Raw genomic sequence first — 17,934 nt, 5'->3', positions numbered from 1 at the left:
AATAAACCTCTGGTCGCCGGGGAGGTTCAGGCAAATGAGCCATCCAGGAGTTAATTCTGTGAGGACATTGTATATGTATCCAGCTCAACCAGGAACGTGTCCCACCTGGCAAAATTGGGGTTGCTGTGTTACCGCGGCTGTTTCTCTAAACCTTCACAGTTGGTTGGAATACATATATACATTTTAAATTTTTTAATTAAGTGAACTTTGCCCCCAACACGGGACTCGAACTCACGACCCAAGATCAAGAGTCTCATGCTCCACTGACTGAGCCTGCCAGGCATCCTGGAATATATTTTTTAACCGTCTACTTTATCTTTTCCACAAAGGAGGGACAAACGAGGAAGCCCATACTAGTGCTCTGTGTGCTCAAAAGCACGTTTGCGCTTTTTTTCCTCCTACGTGTTCTCATTATGTGCTACCATGCACATAGGCATGTGGATTTAGGTTTTACTTTTCTTGCTGCTTAGGCTTGGAGCTTATGGTGCTCTGTTTCTTTGGGAGCAAAAGGAGACAATATGTGGTGCAGGTGTCAACCCAGAGACCTCTGGAAATGGTACAGAAGGAAGAGGTGGGTTCGTTCTGACCTTGGTCCTGAAAGCTGTGTGTCGTCATGTGCGTGGGTTATGTGAGTGCAAGAGACTGACCGGTGGCTCTGAGGAACACTGAGGTGTATGAAGGAGGGAAATAAAACCGCCCAGTGATCTCACCAGCCAGAGAAAACCAAACAATGTTGCCATCTTTGTGCATGTGCTGTAGGGACACAGGATAGCTCTAGAGTAACACACAGCCTGCAAAAACCGAAGTGCCCAGTCCTAACCCTAGCCTTGCTATGTACTGGATGTGTGTGAAATGGCAAGAAAAAATGGTGCATTTTTCAACCCCATGGGGTTGTTTCAAGGATATTGGAACATAATACCCAACAAAGCTTTGTGTTTGGACCTGGGTTTCCAGAAAAATGGTCGAGCAATCGCTCTGGCAAAACGCTTCTCTGAAGCAGCAGACAGATGAGTGAAACTGTTCGTCTCCACAATTAGGAGTCTGTGGCGAGCTTTAATAGCTTTTTAAAACAACGTACCTTAAGAAATAAGCCAGCCGAGCTTCAGGACTGTATCATTTACCTCCAGTGATAACAATTAAGAGAGTCATTAGTAATGTTCACACTTAGTCATTGTTTCGTAACTTATGCAACTGACTGAATGGTTTGTCAATAACTTTGTAAGCAACTCAGCATTAAGGGAGTCTTTTCTTTTCATTTTTTTCAACATTTATTTATTTTGGAGAGAGAAACAGAGAGACAGAATGAGGGGGGGAGGCTCAGAGAGAGAAACACACACACACAGAATCTGAAGCAGGTTCCAGGCTCTGAGCTGTCAGCACAGAGCCTGACGTGGGGCTCGAACTCATGAACCAGGAGATCATGACCTGAGCCCGTCAGATACTCAACTGGCTGAGCCACCCAGGCACCCCTAAGGGAGTCTTTTTCAACATTTTACTTTTAATTGTTAAAAAAAAAAAAAAAAAAAAAGCAACATGAAATTTACCATTGTATCCATTTTCAAATGTACAGCTCAGTAGTGTTGAGTATATTCACCTTGTTGTACGACAGGTCCCCAGAACTTTTCATCTTGCAAAACTGAAACTTTGTAACCCATTGCATATTTAACTCCCCATTCCCCCTCCCCAGGTGCCTTCCCCCCGGAAACCACCGTTCTATTTTGTCTGTTTGAATTCGACTATTTTAGATACTTCCTATAAGAAGTATCATACAAGTACTTGTATTTTCGTGACTGGCTTCTCTCCCTTCACATAATGTTCTCAAGATTCATCCCTGTTGTAGCATGTGACAGCAGATTCTTCCTTTTTAAGGATGAATGATAATCCATTTTATGGAGACATCACATTTTGTTTATCCAATTCATTTGTCAGTGGACACTTGGGTTATTTTCATTTTCTGTCTGTTATCCATAAATGCTGCTATGAACATGAGTTCCAGACCCTGCCATCAGTTAAAGTGAGATGGGGGGGTCTTTGATTATATAAAAAGGAAAAAAAGGTATCAAGTTCATTAATACTAAGTTGGGTGGGTTGTTTTGTTTTGTTTCTATGAATGTCCCTGGAGTCAGGCTGCCTGGGTTCAAATCTCAGCTTTAACACTTACCTGCTGTGTGTCCTGGGACAGCTCACTTCACTTCTCTGCTCTCAGTTTTCCCATCTGCAAATAGGAATACTAACAGAACCTACAAACTTCAGGCTTTTGTGCATGTAAGTGACTACATCCTCGAGGACATTATGATGAGTGCGGAAAACCCAACTTCACAGCATTTCATACTGTATGATCCCATTTATATCACATTCTCAAAGTCACAGAATTAGAGTGACAGAGAACAGACCAGTGTTTGTCAGGGCTTGAGGGTGAGGGGTGGGTGTGGTTCTTAAGGGATAACACGAGACACTTTCTTCCTGATGATGCAACAGTTGTGAATCCTGATGGTGGTGATGGGAAAGACAGAGAAAGAGATATAAAAATTATGAAATTCAACTAAGATCTGTAGCAGACTACTATTGTAGCAAACCCAGTTTTCTGGTTTTGACAAAGTTTTGTGGTTATGAAAGATGTGACTGAGGGAAACTGGGTGAGAATTCTCTGTACCACTTGGCAACTCTTTGTGAGTCTCGAACTATTTCAGAATAAAACATTAGAATAAAAAAACGTTTCTGGCACATTGAAAGCGCTCAACGAACATTAATCATCGTGGCCATAGATCTCCCTATGTGCATCTTTCATCTGGTCTTGTTTTCTTTTCAATTTTTTTTTTTTCCTGGCCAGCTCTAAGCCCCACAAAATTAATAACAAGATCCCTTGAGGAGGGAAAAAAAAATGCCTCCCACTAAATTCCCCCAGACTGAAAGACTTCCCAGCAGAAGGCTTTATAGGCATAGATATAATTATGATTCATCTGTAATTTTCACACCAGCCATTGTCTTACAACTTAGGTAATTATCTAAACAGTGTTTCACAAACCTTGAAACTCACCAGGCATTGCAAAGTTTCCATGCTTATAACAGGAAAAAATAATTAACCAAGTGTTCTGAACACCAGGAGACGCCTTACTTTGTTAGGAGCCCAGCCCGGTGGCGAAAGGCAAGAGAAAAATAAAAACACGTCTTTGCATTTGCCTGTTTATGTGCAACGAAACCTTTGAAGATGACCCAAGTAACATATTCTACTTGTTATGTTTTGAATAAGAGGTGAAGACAGGATAGAAGGCGGATATGCTCATGATTTGTCACTGTGTACCTTTTTTTATAAACATACTTTATTTTTGTACCATGTGGAAATAGTACAATTACCACGTGGAATAGTACAAATACTATTCAAATACTTGGGTAGAAATGATATTACACACACACACACACACACACACACACACACACAGATTCTCATGCAAGTCTCTCTGAGTTCAAACCTAGCTATTTCTTACTGTGTGGACTTGGGAAATGATTCTAATGTCCTCTGGTCTCAGTTTCCCCTGTTTATCGTGAAGACAGCAACAGCAGCAAGGTTTACGGGAAGATAAACAAGTTAATCCACGTAGAGCCCTTCAAGCAGTTCTACAGAGGATGCGTTCAGCATACATTGGCCAGTAATCTTAACATTGCCCCTTTGAGTAAGTAAAAACAAAAAGGTACTTTCTTTTCACCTCTGTTGCAATCCTCACAAACCTAGTCAGAGAGGATTTTACTGAAAAAAAAAATTATTTCTTCTTGTAATGGGAAAGTCATATTTCTTTATCTGTTGTTTTCTTTTTTTTAATTTTTAAGTTTTATTTCTTATTTTGAGAGAGAGAGAGAGAGAGAGTGAGAGTGTGGGAGGGGCAGAGAGAGACGGGGAGAGAGAATCCCAAGCAGGCTCTGTGCTGTCAGGGCACAGCCCTACATGGGGATCGAACCCACGAAACCATGAGATCATAACCTAAACGGAGATCAAGAGTTGAACACTTAACTGACTGAGCCACCCAGGTGTCCCTGTAGTTTTGTTAAAAAGACAGGTTCGTGACTTTATCCCACTAGATTAATTACAACGACACAAGTAAAACTGACTATAATTGCTCGAGGCATGTGAGCTATTTATTATATTATTACTATTGTTATTATTATCATGATCTTAGGTGGGTATCTGGGTGCACAGAGGAGATAGTTCTGGAAGACAACCAGGGTCACCACGACTCACGAATAAACAGACATGATGGTAATTTCCCCAACTTATTAAATCATTACATTGGTAGCAATACTTGGAAATAACAGTGGCTGAGCTCTGAGGTAGAAAATACTTAGTCTTGGGGCGCCTGGGTAGCTCAGTCGGTTAAGCGTCGACTTCAGCTCAGGTCACGATCTCGCGGTCCGTGAGTTCGAGCCCTGCATCGGGCTCTGGGCTGATGGCTCAGAGCCTGGAGCCTGTTTCGGATTCTGTGTCTCCCTCTCTCTCTGACCCTCCCCTGTTCTTGCTCTGTCTCTCTCTGTCTCAAAAATAAATAAACGTTAAAAAAAAATTTAAAAAAAAAAAAAAAAGAAATACTTAGTCTCTTGCCCAGGGTCTCACTGGAGCGGGTCTGACTCCACAGGCCACACTCCCTGCCTTTCCCTGTAGAACCTGAGAGACCCAAGATCAATCAAGATCAGGACTTGAGCTCGCCAAGGGCAAGGTTCAGGTGGCTCCCTCCCCCTGTCTGCAAGGAGTTTGCTTGCACCTCTGTCCCCATCTAGCACCAGAACTGGGTGCTGAGACCCACAGTCCCCCACCCAGGAGAACTTGGGAATCCTTCCTTTGTGCCTCACCCCTTCAACCTCTTATTCTTTCCCTGTGTGCCTCCAAATCCACAAGGGGGCAGTGTTGCCTAGTGGTTAGGCTCACACAGGGTGGGTGATGTGGGGATGAGGGTTCAGATCTCAGTTCTACCACGTTAGCAACTTGGTCGACAGGTAAACAGCTCTTAGCTTCTCCGTGCCTCATTTTTCATCTGTACAGTGGGGGGAGGGGGGATAATAGATCCGATTTCATAGGATATTGAGGAGATTGAGCCAGTTAACGTTTGTGAAGAACCTGGAGAAGTGCCTGGAACAAAATAAGTACTGTTTGTATAGCCTATATGTAAGTTTATATGTAGGTGCTCTGTGACAGTGTATGACGATTATTGTTGTTTTTGTTTTTGTTTTTTTCTGGTTTACTTTATCTCTTGTCTCTTTGTGCCTGAGTCTTTCTGTATTTGTGTCCACTTTTTTCCTCCACTGGGGTCACGGACTCTGCTGCTTCCTGGGGCCAGGCAGGTAACGAAAATGAAGGAAACCGCCGGGTGTGGGCCAGAAAACGGGCAAGCTGTCCCCAGGACAGTGGCCACTCAGAACCTGCTGCTGGTGGATCATGACCGTGGGAATGCAGACACGATATTGACTTTTCAAGAGAAGCTTGAAATTTCCTGATCTGTCAATGTTGGCGGCCAACTGAAAAAAAAAAAAAATGCCCAGAATAGAAAGCCTGGAATAAACCCACACGTATGTGGTCAACTGATCTTAGACAAGGGTGCCAAGAATACAGAATGGCGTGGGGAAAACTGGATATCCACATGCAAAAAAAATGAGACTGGATCCCGGTCTTACACCCTACACAAAAATCAACTCAAAATGGATTAAAGAGGGCGCCTGGGAGGCTCAGTCACTTAAGTGTCCAACTTCGGCTCAGGTCATGATCTCACTGCTTGTGAGTTCGAGCCCCACGTTGGGCTCTGTGCTTACTGCTCGGAGCCTGGAGCCTGCTTTGGTTTCTGTGTCTCCCTCTCTCTCTCTCTGCCCTTCTCCCCCACCTCCCAAAAGTCAATAAACATTTTTTTTTAATTTTTTGAAAATGGATTAGAGATATAAACAGAAGACCCAACACTGTCCAACTCCTGGAAGAAAATAGGGGGGTTGTCTTGGCAATGATTTCTTGAATACGACACCAAAATCACAGGCAACACAAGCCAAAAATAGACAAATGGAATCACATCAACTAAAAAGTGTCTGTTCAGCAAAGGGAACCATCATCAGTGACAGGTGGCCTATGGAGTTCGAGAAAATACTTGCAGACCATATAACCAACAAGGGGTTAATATCCAAACTATATAAGGAACTCCTTCAATTCAATAGCAAAACAAACAAACAAACAAAAAAACCTATAAAACCAGATAACTGGATTTAAAAATGAGTGAAGGACTCGAACAGACATTTCTCCAAAGATGACACAGAAATGACCACCAGGCATATGAAACAATGATGCCACTCATCACCAGGGAAACGGAGATCGAAACCACAAGGAAGTATCACCTTGCACCTGTTAGGATGGCAATTAAAAAAAAAAAATCCAAGGGGCGCCTGGATGGCTCAGTCAGTTAAGTGTCCGAGTTTGGCTCAGGTCACGATCTCCCGATTTATGAGTTCGAGCCCCGTGTCGGGCTCTGTGCCGACAGCTCAGAGCCTGGAGCCTGTTTTGGATTCTGTGTCTCCTTCTCTCTCTGCCCCTCCCCTGTTCATGCTCTGTCTCTCTCTGTCTCTCAAAAAATAAATAAATGTTTAAAAAAATTTAATAAAAATTAAAAAAAAAAATTAAAACCCACAACAGCAAAAAACCCAACAACGACAACAGAGTTAAGTAAGGAGCATTGGTGAGGCTATGGAGATATTGGAATCCTTGTTCACTGTTGGCGGGTGTACAAAATGGTGCTACCACTGTGGAAAACAGTGTGGGGGTTTCTCAAAAAATTAAAAGTAGAATTACTGTATGATCAGGAATCCCACTTCTGGCTATTGAGTCAAAAGAATTGAAATCTGAGTTTCACGTTAGGTTAGCGTCACATCTCGTGAAACACTGTTTCAGGTGTTTGCAAAGTAATATTAATATTAATAACAAAAGTGAATTCTTACAAAGTACTTCCCATGTGCACCAGACTCCGCACCAACTGCTTCACAGGTATTAACTAAGTGAATATTCTCAATATTCCATGAGACAAGTAATATATTTATTCCCATTTCACAGATGAGAAACAGAGGCACAGAGAGGCTTGGTAACTTGCCCACGGTCACTGACCTAGTGAATGGCAGACCTGAGATTTGAACCTTGAGAGGCTGTCTCTTCATCAGTGTGCAATCAGCTGGGAAATTGTTTCTGTGACTGTAAATCAATTTGTTGGTAAGGGCGTTAATTCTTCCCTCCTCGAGGGCATTTGTTCACTCAGCGAATCTTTACTAACAACCTACCACGCGCCAGGCATTGTTCTTGGCCCTGGGGATACAATGGTGACCTTGGCAGGGATGTTTTATCCTCATGGAGGAGCTTGTGTTCCAGTGGAGGAGACAGACACCATGAACAGGTGAAACATTAACGCATCATGTGATTTTGCGGCAGATAAAATAATCCCCATCACAAGGGTGTCCTGTGAATATGCGATCTTACTTGGGGACTTTGCGGGTCTGATTAAAGATCTCGAGATGGGGCGGTTACCCCGGGTTATGCTGCTGGGCACAATGAAACCACAAAGGTTCTTACAAGAGAGAGGCAAGAGGCAAGACGGGCTAAGGAATGCAGGTGCCTCCAGAAGCTGAGAAGACAAGGAAATGGAGTCACCCTTAGAGCCTCCAGAAGGAACCAGTCCAGTGAGACTGCCTTTGGACTTCTGGCCTTCTGAACTGTAAGAGAATAAATCGGTGTTGTTTTAAGCCCGTAAATTTGGGGTGTTTTCTTACAGCAGCAATAAGAAATTGACATAGGTTTATATATAGGTAAGTTTTATACTGATAATCAGGGCGTATATACTGTTAATAAGGATAAAGAAATGGGGCCACTCGAGACACGGGGCCGTCAGGGAAGGATCCTCTGGGGAGGGGATATTTAAGAAGAAACCTGAATAAGGGCAGAGACAGGTAGATATGTGGACAAAGAGCATTCTGGGTAGAAGCAGCAGCCAGCAGCCAGTGCAAAGGTCCTGAGGTGGGGACATGATTTACACATCTAAAAAGCAGCGAGGAGGCAGGTGTGGCTGGAATGGGCAAGGGGGAGAGGGAGGAAAATAAAGTCAAAGTAAGAACAAAGGGGGACAGAGCATGTGTGGGCCTTTGCGTCACGGTGAAAAGTCTAGCTTCTACTCTGAGTGTGATCACAAGTCTTTTAGACCAAGTTTGCACGTTAGTTTTCTTTTACAGCCGAGGGCCATTGTAGATCAGCCCAGCCAAGGATCTGCTGTTTCTAGAACTTTTTATTAGAGATCAGTGACTCTTCTGGGGACCAAGAAAAACAGGGGGGGGAAAATGTCACTGCGTCCCCTCCCCTACCTCCACAACCAGTTTAAAAAGTGCTGTGGCAGTTTCCACTTAAGATCATTTAATTCCAGGGTGCCTGGGTGGTTGAGTCGGTGGAGCGTCCAATTTCAGCTCTGGTCATGATCTGATCTCACAACTCATGAGTTCGAGCCCCACATTGGGCTCTGTACTGACAGCTCAGAGCCTGGAGCCTGCTTCCGATTCTGTGTCTCCCTCTCTCTCTGCCCCTCCCCCGTTCATGCTCGTCTCTCTCTGTCCCAAAAATAAATAAACGTTGAAAAAAAATTTAAAAAAAAATAATAAAAACTAAAAAAAGATCACTTACTACCACTTAAGCTTTGATCTATTTGATTTGGTTCCTATGTTCTCCAAATCAGCCCTGTCCAATCAAAATAGAACATGAACCAAATATGTAATTTAAAATTTTCTAGGGGCGCCTGGGTGGCGCAGTCGGTTGAGCGTCCAACTTCGGCCAGGTCACGATCTCGCGGTCCGTGAGTTCGAGCCCTGCATCGGGCTCTGGGCTGATGGCTCGGAACCTGGAGCCTGTTTCTGATTCTGTGTCTCCCTCTCTCTCTGCCCCTCCCCCATTCATGCTCTGTCTCTCTCTGTCCCAAAAATAAATAAATAAACGTTGAAAAAAAAATTTAAAATTTTCTAGTAGTCACATTCTAAAAGGGGGGGAAAAAGCAAGCAAAAGTTTAATTTTAGTAATATATATTTTTTTAATTTAGAGAGAGAGAGAGTGCGAGCGGGGGGGGGGGTGCGGGGAACGGAGAGAATCTTAAGCAGACTCTATGCTCAGTGCAAAGCCTGATGCGAGGCTTGAATACATGACCCTGGGATCATGACCTGAGCAGAAATCAAGAGTCAGATGCTCAACTGAATGAGCCACTCAGGCGCCCTAGTAATATTTTTATCTTAACCCAACGTATCCAAATTATGATCATTCCAACATGTAATCAATACAAAATTAATAAGATAGTTTACAATCTTTTATACCAAGTCTTCAAAATCCACTGAATACACCTGCAACAGCATCCCCATCCAAATACTAAGTTTTCATCAGAAATAATTGATGTCGGGGCGCCTGGGTGGCTCAGTCGGTTAAGTGTCCAACTTCAGCTCAGGTCATGGTCTCACAGTTTGTGAGCTGAAGCCCCGCGTCGGGCTCTGTGCTGACACCTCAGAGCCTGGAGCCTGTTTCGGATTCTGTGTCTCCTTCTCTCTCTACCCCTCCCCGCTCATGCTCTGTCTCTCTCTGTCTCAAAAATAAATTAAAAAAAAAATTTAGAAATAATTGATGTCTACACAGAGCCTATAAAACTTAGATTTGAAACAGTAGATTCTTGTAGCCAGATGGTTCCAGATGTGCTTAAGACCTTTTCAAAAACTGAATCAGGATTCAAGGCTTACACTTAAATTAGTTAAAATTTGGGGGCGTCTGGGTGGCTCAGTTGGTTAAGCGTCTGCCTTTGGCTCAGGTCATGATCTCACCGTTTGTGGGTCTGAGCCCCGCGTCGGGCTCTGTGCTGACCACTCAGAGCCTGGAGCCTGCTTCGGATTCTGGGTCTCCCTCTCACTCTGCCCCTCCCCCACTCACACTCTGTCTCTGTCTCTCTCTCAAAAAGAGATAAACATTAACAAAAATAAATACACTAGTTAAAATTGAATAACAGTTCAAAGCTCGTTGCTCTACCACACTTGCCACGTTTCAAGTGCTCAATAGCCACCTGTGGCTGGTGGCTGCCGTGTTGAGTGAAGCGGATCTAAAACCCAGGCAGACCGAAATCCACCAGGCAGGAAATGTCTCAGTCACTTCTGGGGTCTCCTGTCCTCCCCTGCAAGGTAGCGACAGAAAACTCAACTTGGTTGGTGCTAGAAAATTGGGGGGGGGGGGGGGTGTCCAGGCCTTTGGTGTGCGGGGTTCCATCTTAACTTCTGCTCCTCTGGTATTTGCTGAGGTCCCTCTCAAACCCTGTTGCTGCAGAGGGGCTGGGACATGCCCCCCGTGGTGGTCCCTATAGCCCACAGCCATCCTGCCGTTGTGCGTGTGGTCAGGATACGTTTCCTGTGGCTCTCCAGGGTGGAGCAGGCTACAATTCTCTCTGTGCCCAGTAAGCCTCTGTGCCACCAGGAGACTGAACACAAGCAGATAACTGGAGACAGAGCTAGAGGAGCAGACAGGCACCAAGAAAAAGCGAGCGACAGGGTCAGAGAGACAGAGAGAAGCGCAGACATTCATGCTTCATCACCACCATCATCTGTTGCCCAACCCCTCATCAGTGCTGTCCACACCTGCTCCTTAGGTGATCTCACACAACCCCATGGCTCTAAACACCACTTCTCCGCTATGACTCCCCACTGCTTCTCATCAGCGCTGACCTCTGCCTGCCCATGCATCCAACCGCTTGGCTCCCGACAGGCACCCCCGGCTCAGCCCTTGCCCCCCACACCTCCTTGCCCGCTTCCACAAATGGCACCACAAGTGGTCAGACCAAGCCTCGGAGACACCGTTGGCGCCTCCTTTCCCCTCCCTGCCCATTTCCCACCTGTCGGTCAGCATGTTGACTCCACCTCCGGGATGAGCCCTGCGCCCATTCATTCCTCTTCTCCCTGGACCACAGCATCGCCCACCTGGGCTGCTGTCACCTTCCGCCTTCGTGTCGGTGTCTGCTCCCTTCTCACCCTACGGTCATTCTTCTCCACGCAGGATGTGTCTAAAAAGTAAATAAGATCGTGTCACTCCCTTCTACCCCTGTGCTTAAAACCCATTGCCCTTAAAATAAACCCAAATTTCTTCCCCAGCATTTACACCCCTGCATCATCTGCCCCATTCCTTCTCCCTGCTCTGCCTCGCATACCCCGAGTTCTCTCTCTTTCCTGCAAGGTTCACATGGCATGGCGGCTGTCAACCTAAATGTCCCTTCTTCTGTCTCCCCAACCATCATCTTGTCCACAGAAGGTCCCCCGCCCCCGCCCCCGTCACTCGACGGTCACCTGTGTTCTTTGCACACACACGACTGCCATATATTGCCTTGCACTTTTTCTGCTTGTCTCCCCCACTAGGATGTGAGCCCCGTGAGCACCAGAATTTGCTTGCTCCGTCCTGCGTCTCAAGTTGGGACAGCAGGAGCTCAGAGCATGGCAGGGGTGCAGTTGCTTTTTACCGAGCGAGGGCTTCGTCTTACTCCCACTTACTGGGCACCTACGATATGCCTGACACGATGCCAAGCCACTTTCCCCGCGCTATGTCTTTGGAGGTATCTGGGGAGCGAGGAATAACAGTGCCCCTGTTTTACAGATGAGAAAAATGGAGGCTTAGAGGGATTCAGTCACCCCAGGGTTTCAAAGGTAAACCATGATGCAGTCTGGATTTGAACCCAGAAGGGTTTGCTGGGGAAGCACAGCAGGGGGCAGAGAGAGAGAGAGAGAGAGAGAGAGAGAGAGAGAGAGAGAAAATAAGAGAACATGAGACAGAGCAAATGAGAGAGAACAGGAGAGAATACGAATACGAGGGAATGAGAGACAGAACCAAGAAAGAAGTGAGGCTCTGAGTCCCCTCTGGGTCGCTGCTCCCAGCCCCTCGGGCCCCCTGACCTTAGCCTGACACCAGGGCAGCCCGGAGAGCTCTGAGATGGAAACTTGCAGCACCTGACCCCAGGAACGTGTCCCCAGGGGGCAGGCCAGCCCAGCCGGGGATGCTTATAAGTCCCATGGGGGCCCCTTCAGGAGGCAGCAGGCGGGAGCACAGCCCAGCGCAGGATCCCGGCGCCCAGAGGCAGCGAGGTGAGCGTCCCCGCGGTGCCCGCCCCGCCCACCGCCCCTAAGGGCGCAGGCTGCCTACAGTGCCGCGTCACTGTGAACCTCAGCCCCCAGACCCTGGGTCTCTAGGTCTCTCCAAAAAGGTCTCTCGCGCTCTCTAGTTAGGAATGTCTCTTCATCACTCTCTCTGACTCTGCTCTGTGTCTCTGAATATCTCTGTCCGTGACTCTGGCTCTCAGTCTGTCTCTGATTATCTCTCGCAAGTGCTCTGTCTCTGTCCCCAAGTCCGATCCGCGGGCCACGTCTCCATGCTCCTACTCTTCCAGTTTAGAGACAGAGGGACACTTCCTCCGTCCCTTCCTCTCCACCTAATTCTCTCTCTTTCCGCCTTTCTCTTCTCCCTCTTTCTCTCTCCCTCTCTAAATCTCTCTGGGTTCTGGGGCTCTGGGCTGGGATCTCCAAACCACGATGCGGGTGTTGGAGGGCAGGGGTGGCATACACAGGTCCTTGTCTGACCAGTAATATCCTTAAGGGGACAGTAAGAGAGGGAGACAGAGAAAGATGGAGAGATTTGGGCTGTGCGTCCCCAGACTCACCAGAGACTGACCCCCGTGCCCAGGTGCTGGAGTGATGACCACAGCAGGAAACCCCTGGGGCTGGTTCCTGGGGTACCTCGTCCTTGGTGTCACAGGTATCTGAGTGTGTGTTGTGGGTGTGTGTGTGGTTTGCACGCCTCTGTGTGTGACACAGTGTGATGGGCTGTGTGGTCAAACCCGTGAGAGTCACTGTGTTACCGGGTGAAGGTCAGACGGTCTGGGCCTCGGAATATGCTGTGGAGTGACAACGGTGGATGACGCTGTGAGGACACGGGAAGCCCAGGGTGCCGCTGACAGGGAGGTCGTGCTTCTGGGAGAGTCGCCCATTGCCGGAAACCTGTGCCTACTTCCTGGGTCTCTGATCCACGGACTCCCAGGGGCCCACGTCGCCCCGGGGTTTCTGTGTGAGCCGGCTTGTCGCTGGTGCGACTGTGGAGGAGGCTGAGCCGGGGAGGGAGTGACTCTGAGGGCCACCAAGAGCGACACTGCTTCCCTTGAGCGTCTGACTGTGTCATCCTTGTCTCTGCGCCACATATGAGGGGCTCTGCTTACGCTAGGGGACTGTGGCCCCGGGTACTGCACGAGGCTGGTGTGGCACTTGTGGGGGAGCGGGGACCGGGGGGAGGGAGAGACAGAGGAGACGGCAGGTGGGTCTTGGAGATGGGTGTGACTGGCTCAAAGCTGAAACTCCCCTGGAAGACAGACCCTTCTCCTTTACTCTGATCTCCGCTTCCGGAGTCGTATCCCACCCCTGGAAGCCTGATCTGGCCCAGAAAATCCCTGCACCAGGACCCCGCCCCCGGGAGGTCTAGTCCCACCTCCTGAGCCGGCCTCCGCACTCCTCACACCGCCCCTGGGATCCCTGACTCCACCCATGAAGTCCTGGTCCCGCCCTCAGCCCCGCCCCGCGGCACTGGCCACGCCCCCCCTGCACTGAGACCCCCGCCCCCAAGAGCTCTAGTCCTGCCTTTTGAGCCTGCCCGCCAGCCGGGCCCACGCCCCCGCATCGATCCGTGCGCTTAGGAGCCCTGTTTCCACCCTGAGACCATCCCCAGTCCTGACGAGACCCTTGAAGCCATGACCACGCCCCTAGCCCGTGGCCACGTGCCCAGGAGCCCGGTTTCCACCCGGAGCCCGCCCCCATCCCTGATCCGCCCTCAGGATCCCAGGCCTCGGGTGGCGGCAACCACATCATAAACGGCGAGGACTGCATCCCGCACTCGCAGCCCTGGCAGGCGGCGCTGTTCACGGAAGACGAATTTTTCTGCGGGGGCGTCCTGGTGCATCCGCAATGGGTGCTGTCAGCCGCACATTGTTTCCAGAAGTGAGTGCCAGCCTGGGTGGGGGCGGAGGCAAGGGCCTGGGGCAGGGTGGATGGAGTGGCGGCGGTGGGGGGCAGGGGTGCCTGGAAGTAACTTTAGCTCAGCCTCGGTGCTGAGAGCGGAAACCTCTGTAAAGCAAGACTCTGCAAGGGAAGTGGGGGCTGTTGGCTTTGGACTCAGGCAGCCCAAGAGCGAAATCCCAGCTCAGCTGCTGAGTCACCAGTGAGTTAAGACAAATTCTTGTCGCTGGATAAATTGGGTGTGTGGGCGAGGATTTGAGATCACAGATGGGTAGCTCCAGGCGCCGCGCTTAGCGAGGAGGATGGGGTTGGGATAGGGGGGGGGGGGCGCGGAGATGGGGTTGTGGAGATAACGGTGTTGCCACAAAACTAATCCGTCCCCCATGGCCCTCAGGTCCTACACCATCGGTCTGGGACTGCACAGTCTTGAGGCCAGCCAAGAACCAGACAGCCTGATGATGGAGGCCAACTTCTCCATACAGCACCCAGAATACAACAAACCTTTTATCGCCAACGACCTCATGCTCATCAAGTTGAAAGAGTCGGTGCCCAGGTCGGACGCCATCCAGAACATCAGCATCGCCTCCCAGTGCCCGACCGCTGGGGATTCTTGCCTCGTTTCTGGCTGGGGTCAGCTGATGAATGGTGAGCTCACGAGTGTGCGTGTGTCCGCCCTCTCTGAGGGGTTCTCCTCCCGGCCAGAGGGGCTGACCCCGGGCTCTGCGTGGCAGGCAGGCAGCCCCAAGTGCTCCAGTGCGTGAACATCTCGGTGGTGCCCGAGGAGATCTGCAGCGCGTTCTATGCCTCCGTGTTTCACCCCAGCATGTTCTGTGCCGGTGGAGGACAGGACCGGAAGGACTCCTGCAGGGTGAGAGATGGGGGACAGGGGAAGGAGGGGAGGGGACGGGTGGGGGGGATGGAGCAGGGAGGGAGGCAGAGACACACAGGGGTACAGGGGAGAAACAGACACGGGGAGATGAATGGAGACACAGAAATAAACATGAGAGTAAAAATAAACAAAGAGAGAATGAGAAATAGAGACAGAGATAGTGGAGGCAAACACACACACACACACACACACACACACACACACACAGAAATCCCTCAGGGAGAAAGAGAGAGATAGACTCATAGAGATGAAATGCAAAGAGAAATAGGGGATTTGAAAAAAAAAAAACAGAATATGCAAAGAGATGCACAGAGTCTCCCAGAGACTCTGGGAGTCAGAGACAGAAAAACAAGCCATAGGGGGAGATTAAAAAACAAACCGAATAACGACAAACCCAGGAGAATCGAGCGGCTGTTGGGACCTAGGGGACCAGAATTCCCTAAGGTCAGGGCTCTGGAAGGGACCTCTGAGGTGTGTGCGGTTATCTTTTATTTCCCTATCTTAGTCTCTTGGTGTCACTGGTTCCCTTCTGACTTCAATCCGTCTCCACCTCTCCGTGTTTTGGATTCTCCCTCTCTCTCCAACAACAGGGTGACTCTGGGGGCCCCCTGGTCTGCAACGGGTCCCTTCAGGGCCTCGTGTCTTTTGGACAAGTCCAGTGTGGCCAACCCTATGTGCCAAGCGTCTACACCAACCTCTGCAAGTTCACTGACTGGATACAGAAAACCATTCAGGACAATTAACTTCTAGAACTTGGACCCAAGAAACTCAACCCCTAAATATAGGCTGCAGAAGGGATTCAGGAATTTGGGTTCCCAGTGCCTTCCTCCCTCAGGCCCAGGAGTCTAGGTTCCCAACCCCCTTCTCCCTTAGCCCCAGGAATCCAATCCCACCAAGAATCTTTTCCTGTACTCAGTGCCCCCTAGTGGCACAATGTTGACCCAGCCTTACCAGCGGCAGAGAAAGTTGGTGTTTCACTTTTGTCCCTTCTCTTAAGCCCAAAAATAAAGTCTAAGAGAAACACAGGCTCTGTTTGGACTGTCTTCCTCGCTTTCATTCCAATTCAAAGGATTCTAGCAAATAGCTTTTCCTCCTTGGGCTATTGGAGGGCCATTGGATTCCCAAAGAAGGAGATAATGTTTGAGAGGTTAAGAGAATCTGATTCTGTGGATGTTACCCAATTTCAAAAAAGTCAAGTCAGCAAATGGCAAATTAATGAGGTTTTTTCCTTGCTTAGTTTATTTACCTATGGTTGACTTACTTTTGGTTTTATCTTCCTAAGTGCATTTTAAGAAGTTTTCATTTGTATCTGCCTCAGAACCCTGCTGCTGTAACTAGGGGATGGTGAGAAGAATCATGGAGAGATATGGAGACTGAGGGCAGAGATGGGAGGGGGGAGACTGAGGGCCCAAGGAATTGTTATCATACTCTTTCCTGATAAATTATATTAATAAGAACATACTACTAAGAATTTCTATTCAAGAATATATTCATAAGTATATTATTTGGGAATCTATTCATCTGGAGATATTCCTCAAAATATATAGAGTAAGGAGTAAAATAACTAAAAGTGAAAAAAAAAAACCCATCCCCACTCATCAAAAAGGACTTAAAGATGTTTCTCGGGGGTGCCTGAGTGGCTCAATCAGTTGAGCATCCGACTCTTGGTTGCAGCTTGGGTCAGGATCCCAAGGCTTGCATCAAGCCCCATGCTGGGGCCTACACTAAGTGTGAAGCCTGCTTAAGATTCTCTCTCTCTGTCTCTCTCTTGGGGCACCTGGGTGGCTCAGTCGGTTGAGCGTCCGACTTCAGCTCAGGTCACGATCTCGCGGTCCGTGATTTCCAGCCCCGTGTCAGGCTCTGGGCTGATGGCTCAGAGCCTGGAGCCTGCTTCCGATTCTGTGTCTCCCTCTCTCTCTGCCCCTCCCCCGTTCATACTCTGTCTCTCTCTGTCTCAAAAATAAATGTTAAAAAAAAAATTTTTTTTAATAAAAAAAAAAGATTCTCTCTCTCTGTCTCTCTCTGTCTCTCCCTCTGCCCCTCTCCCCTGATCACATGCTCGCTCTCTCTCTTGCTCTCTCTCTAAAAAAAGTAAAAATAAAAAAATAAAGATGGCTCTTAGAAAATAATAGAATGGAGGCTGGCTGGCTCAGTTGGTAGAGCATGTGACTCTTGATCTCAGGGTTGTGAGTTCAAGCCCTACATTGGACATGGAGCCTTAGAAAGAAAGAAGGAAAGAAAGAAAGAGAGAGGGGGGAGGGAGGGAAGAAGGAAGGAAGGAAGGAAGGAAGGAAGGAAGGAAGGAAGCAAATACAACAAACAAGATAAAAATGAATAAGGACACAGGTGATCTGAACAATAGGATTAACAAACTTTATTTAGGGGTACCTGAGTGGCTCAGTTAGTTAAGCATCAGACTTCAGCTCAAGTCATGATCTCATGGTTCGTGAGTTCAAGCCCTGAGTAGGGCTCTGTGCTGACAGCTCAGAGCCTGGAGTCTGCTTCGGATCCTGTGTCTCCCTTTCTCTCTGCCCCTCTCCCCCCTCTCAAAAAAAAAAACATTAAAAAAAAAAAAACTTTATTTAATTGTTACATATAGAACATTGGACCCAGTATCTGAAGAATACACAATCCGCCCAAAACACACATATCTACCAGAATGGCTAAAATTAAAAAGAATCGCAGTACCGAGTGTTGGTTAATGTGTAGAGTGGCTGTGCGCGTCGGGCTGGGGGCGGGGCTTCATCTCTGGGGTGGGCCCTGAGAAGAAGAGGGAACACTTTTCCTCAGCTGGGGAAAGATGTCAGCGGGGGAGAGGGGTTGCGACTGGGGATGGGTTGCCGCGGAATTGCTTGTGGATGGAATTGAGATGGGCCATCTCGGGTGGGAGCGCAGATGAGGGGGAGGCTGCCAGGGCCCTGCCGAGCCGGGTGGGGGTGTGGGGGAGGGGTGTGCCCATCCACAGCAGCCTACAGCATCAGGCTGGGTCCTCA

At 48.3% G+C, this 17,934-nt stretch overlaps 1 protein-coding gene and 1 long non-coding RNA gene across 2 annotated transcripts; one reads left to right on the top strand and one right to left on the bottom strand.

The window, feature by feature from the left end:
• Positions 1 to 4,500: 4,500 nt before the first annotated feature.
• Positions 4,501 to 14,667, bottom strand: LOC121019026 (uncharacterized). Its single transcript, XR_005785391.1, has 3 exons — positions 14,554 to 14,667; positions 10,927 to 11,069; positions 4,501 to 5,502 (listed from the first exon to the last, which is right to left on the bottom strand). It is a non-coding gene; the product is annotated as an uncharacterized LOC121019026 (long non-coding RNA).
• Positions 11,858 to 15,967, top strand: KLK4 (kallikrein related peptidase 4). The gene is made up of 6 exons (XM_040458132.1): positions 11,858 to 12,138; positions 12,734 to 12,805; positions 13,872 to 14,034; positions 14,447 to 14,697; positions 14,784 to 14,920; positions 15,532 to 15,967. Exons 1-6 carry the CDS (start codon positions 12,051 to 12,053, stop codon positions 15,682 to 15,684), a joined length of 864 nt encoding a protein of 287 aa, XP_040314066.1. The 5' UTR covers positions 11,858 to 12,050; the 3' UTR covers positions 15,685 to 15,967.
• The last annotated feature ends 1,967 nt before the right edge of the window (positions 15,968 to 17,934 follow it).

The sequence above is a fragment of the Herpailurus yagouaroundi genome, unplaced genomic scaffold (genome assembly GCF_014898765.1).
Source record: "Herpailurus yagouaroundi ecotype Mexico unplaced genomic scaffold, PumYag 220, whole genome shotgun sequence".
In the NCBI taxonomy this organism is placed as follows: Eukaryota; Metazoa; Chordata; class Mammalia; order Carnivora; family Felidae; genus Herpailurus; species Herpailurus yagouaroundi.
The sequence above is the reverse complement of the archived record's forward strand: the minus strand, read 5'-3'. Positions and strand labels throughout refer to the sequence as shown.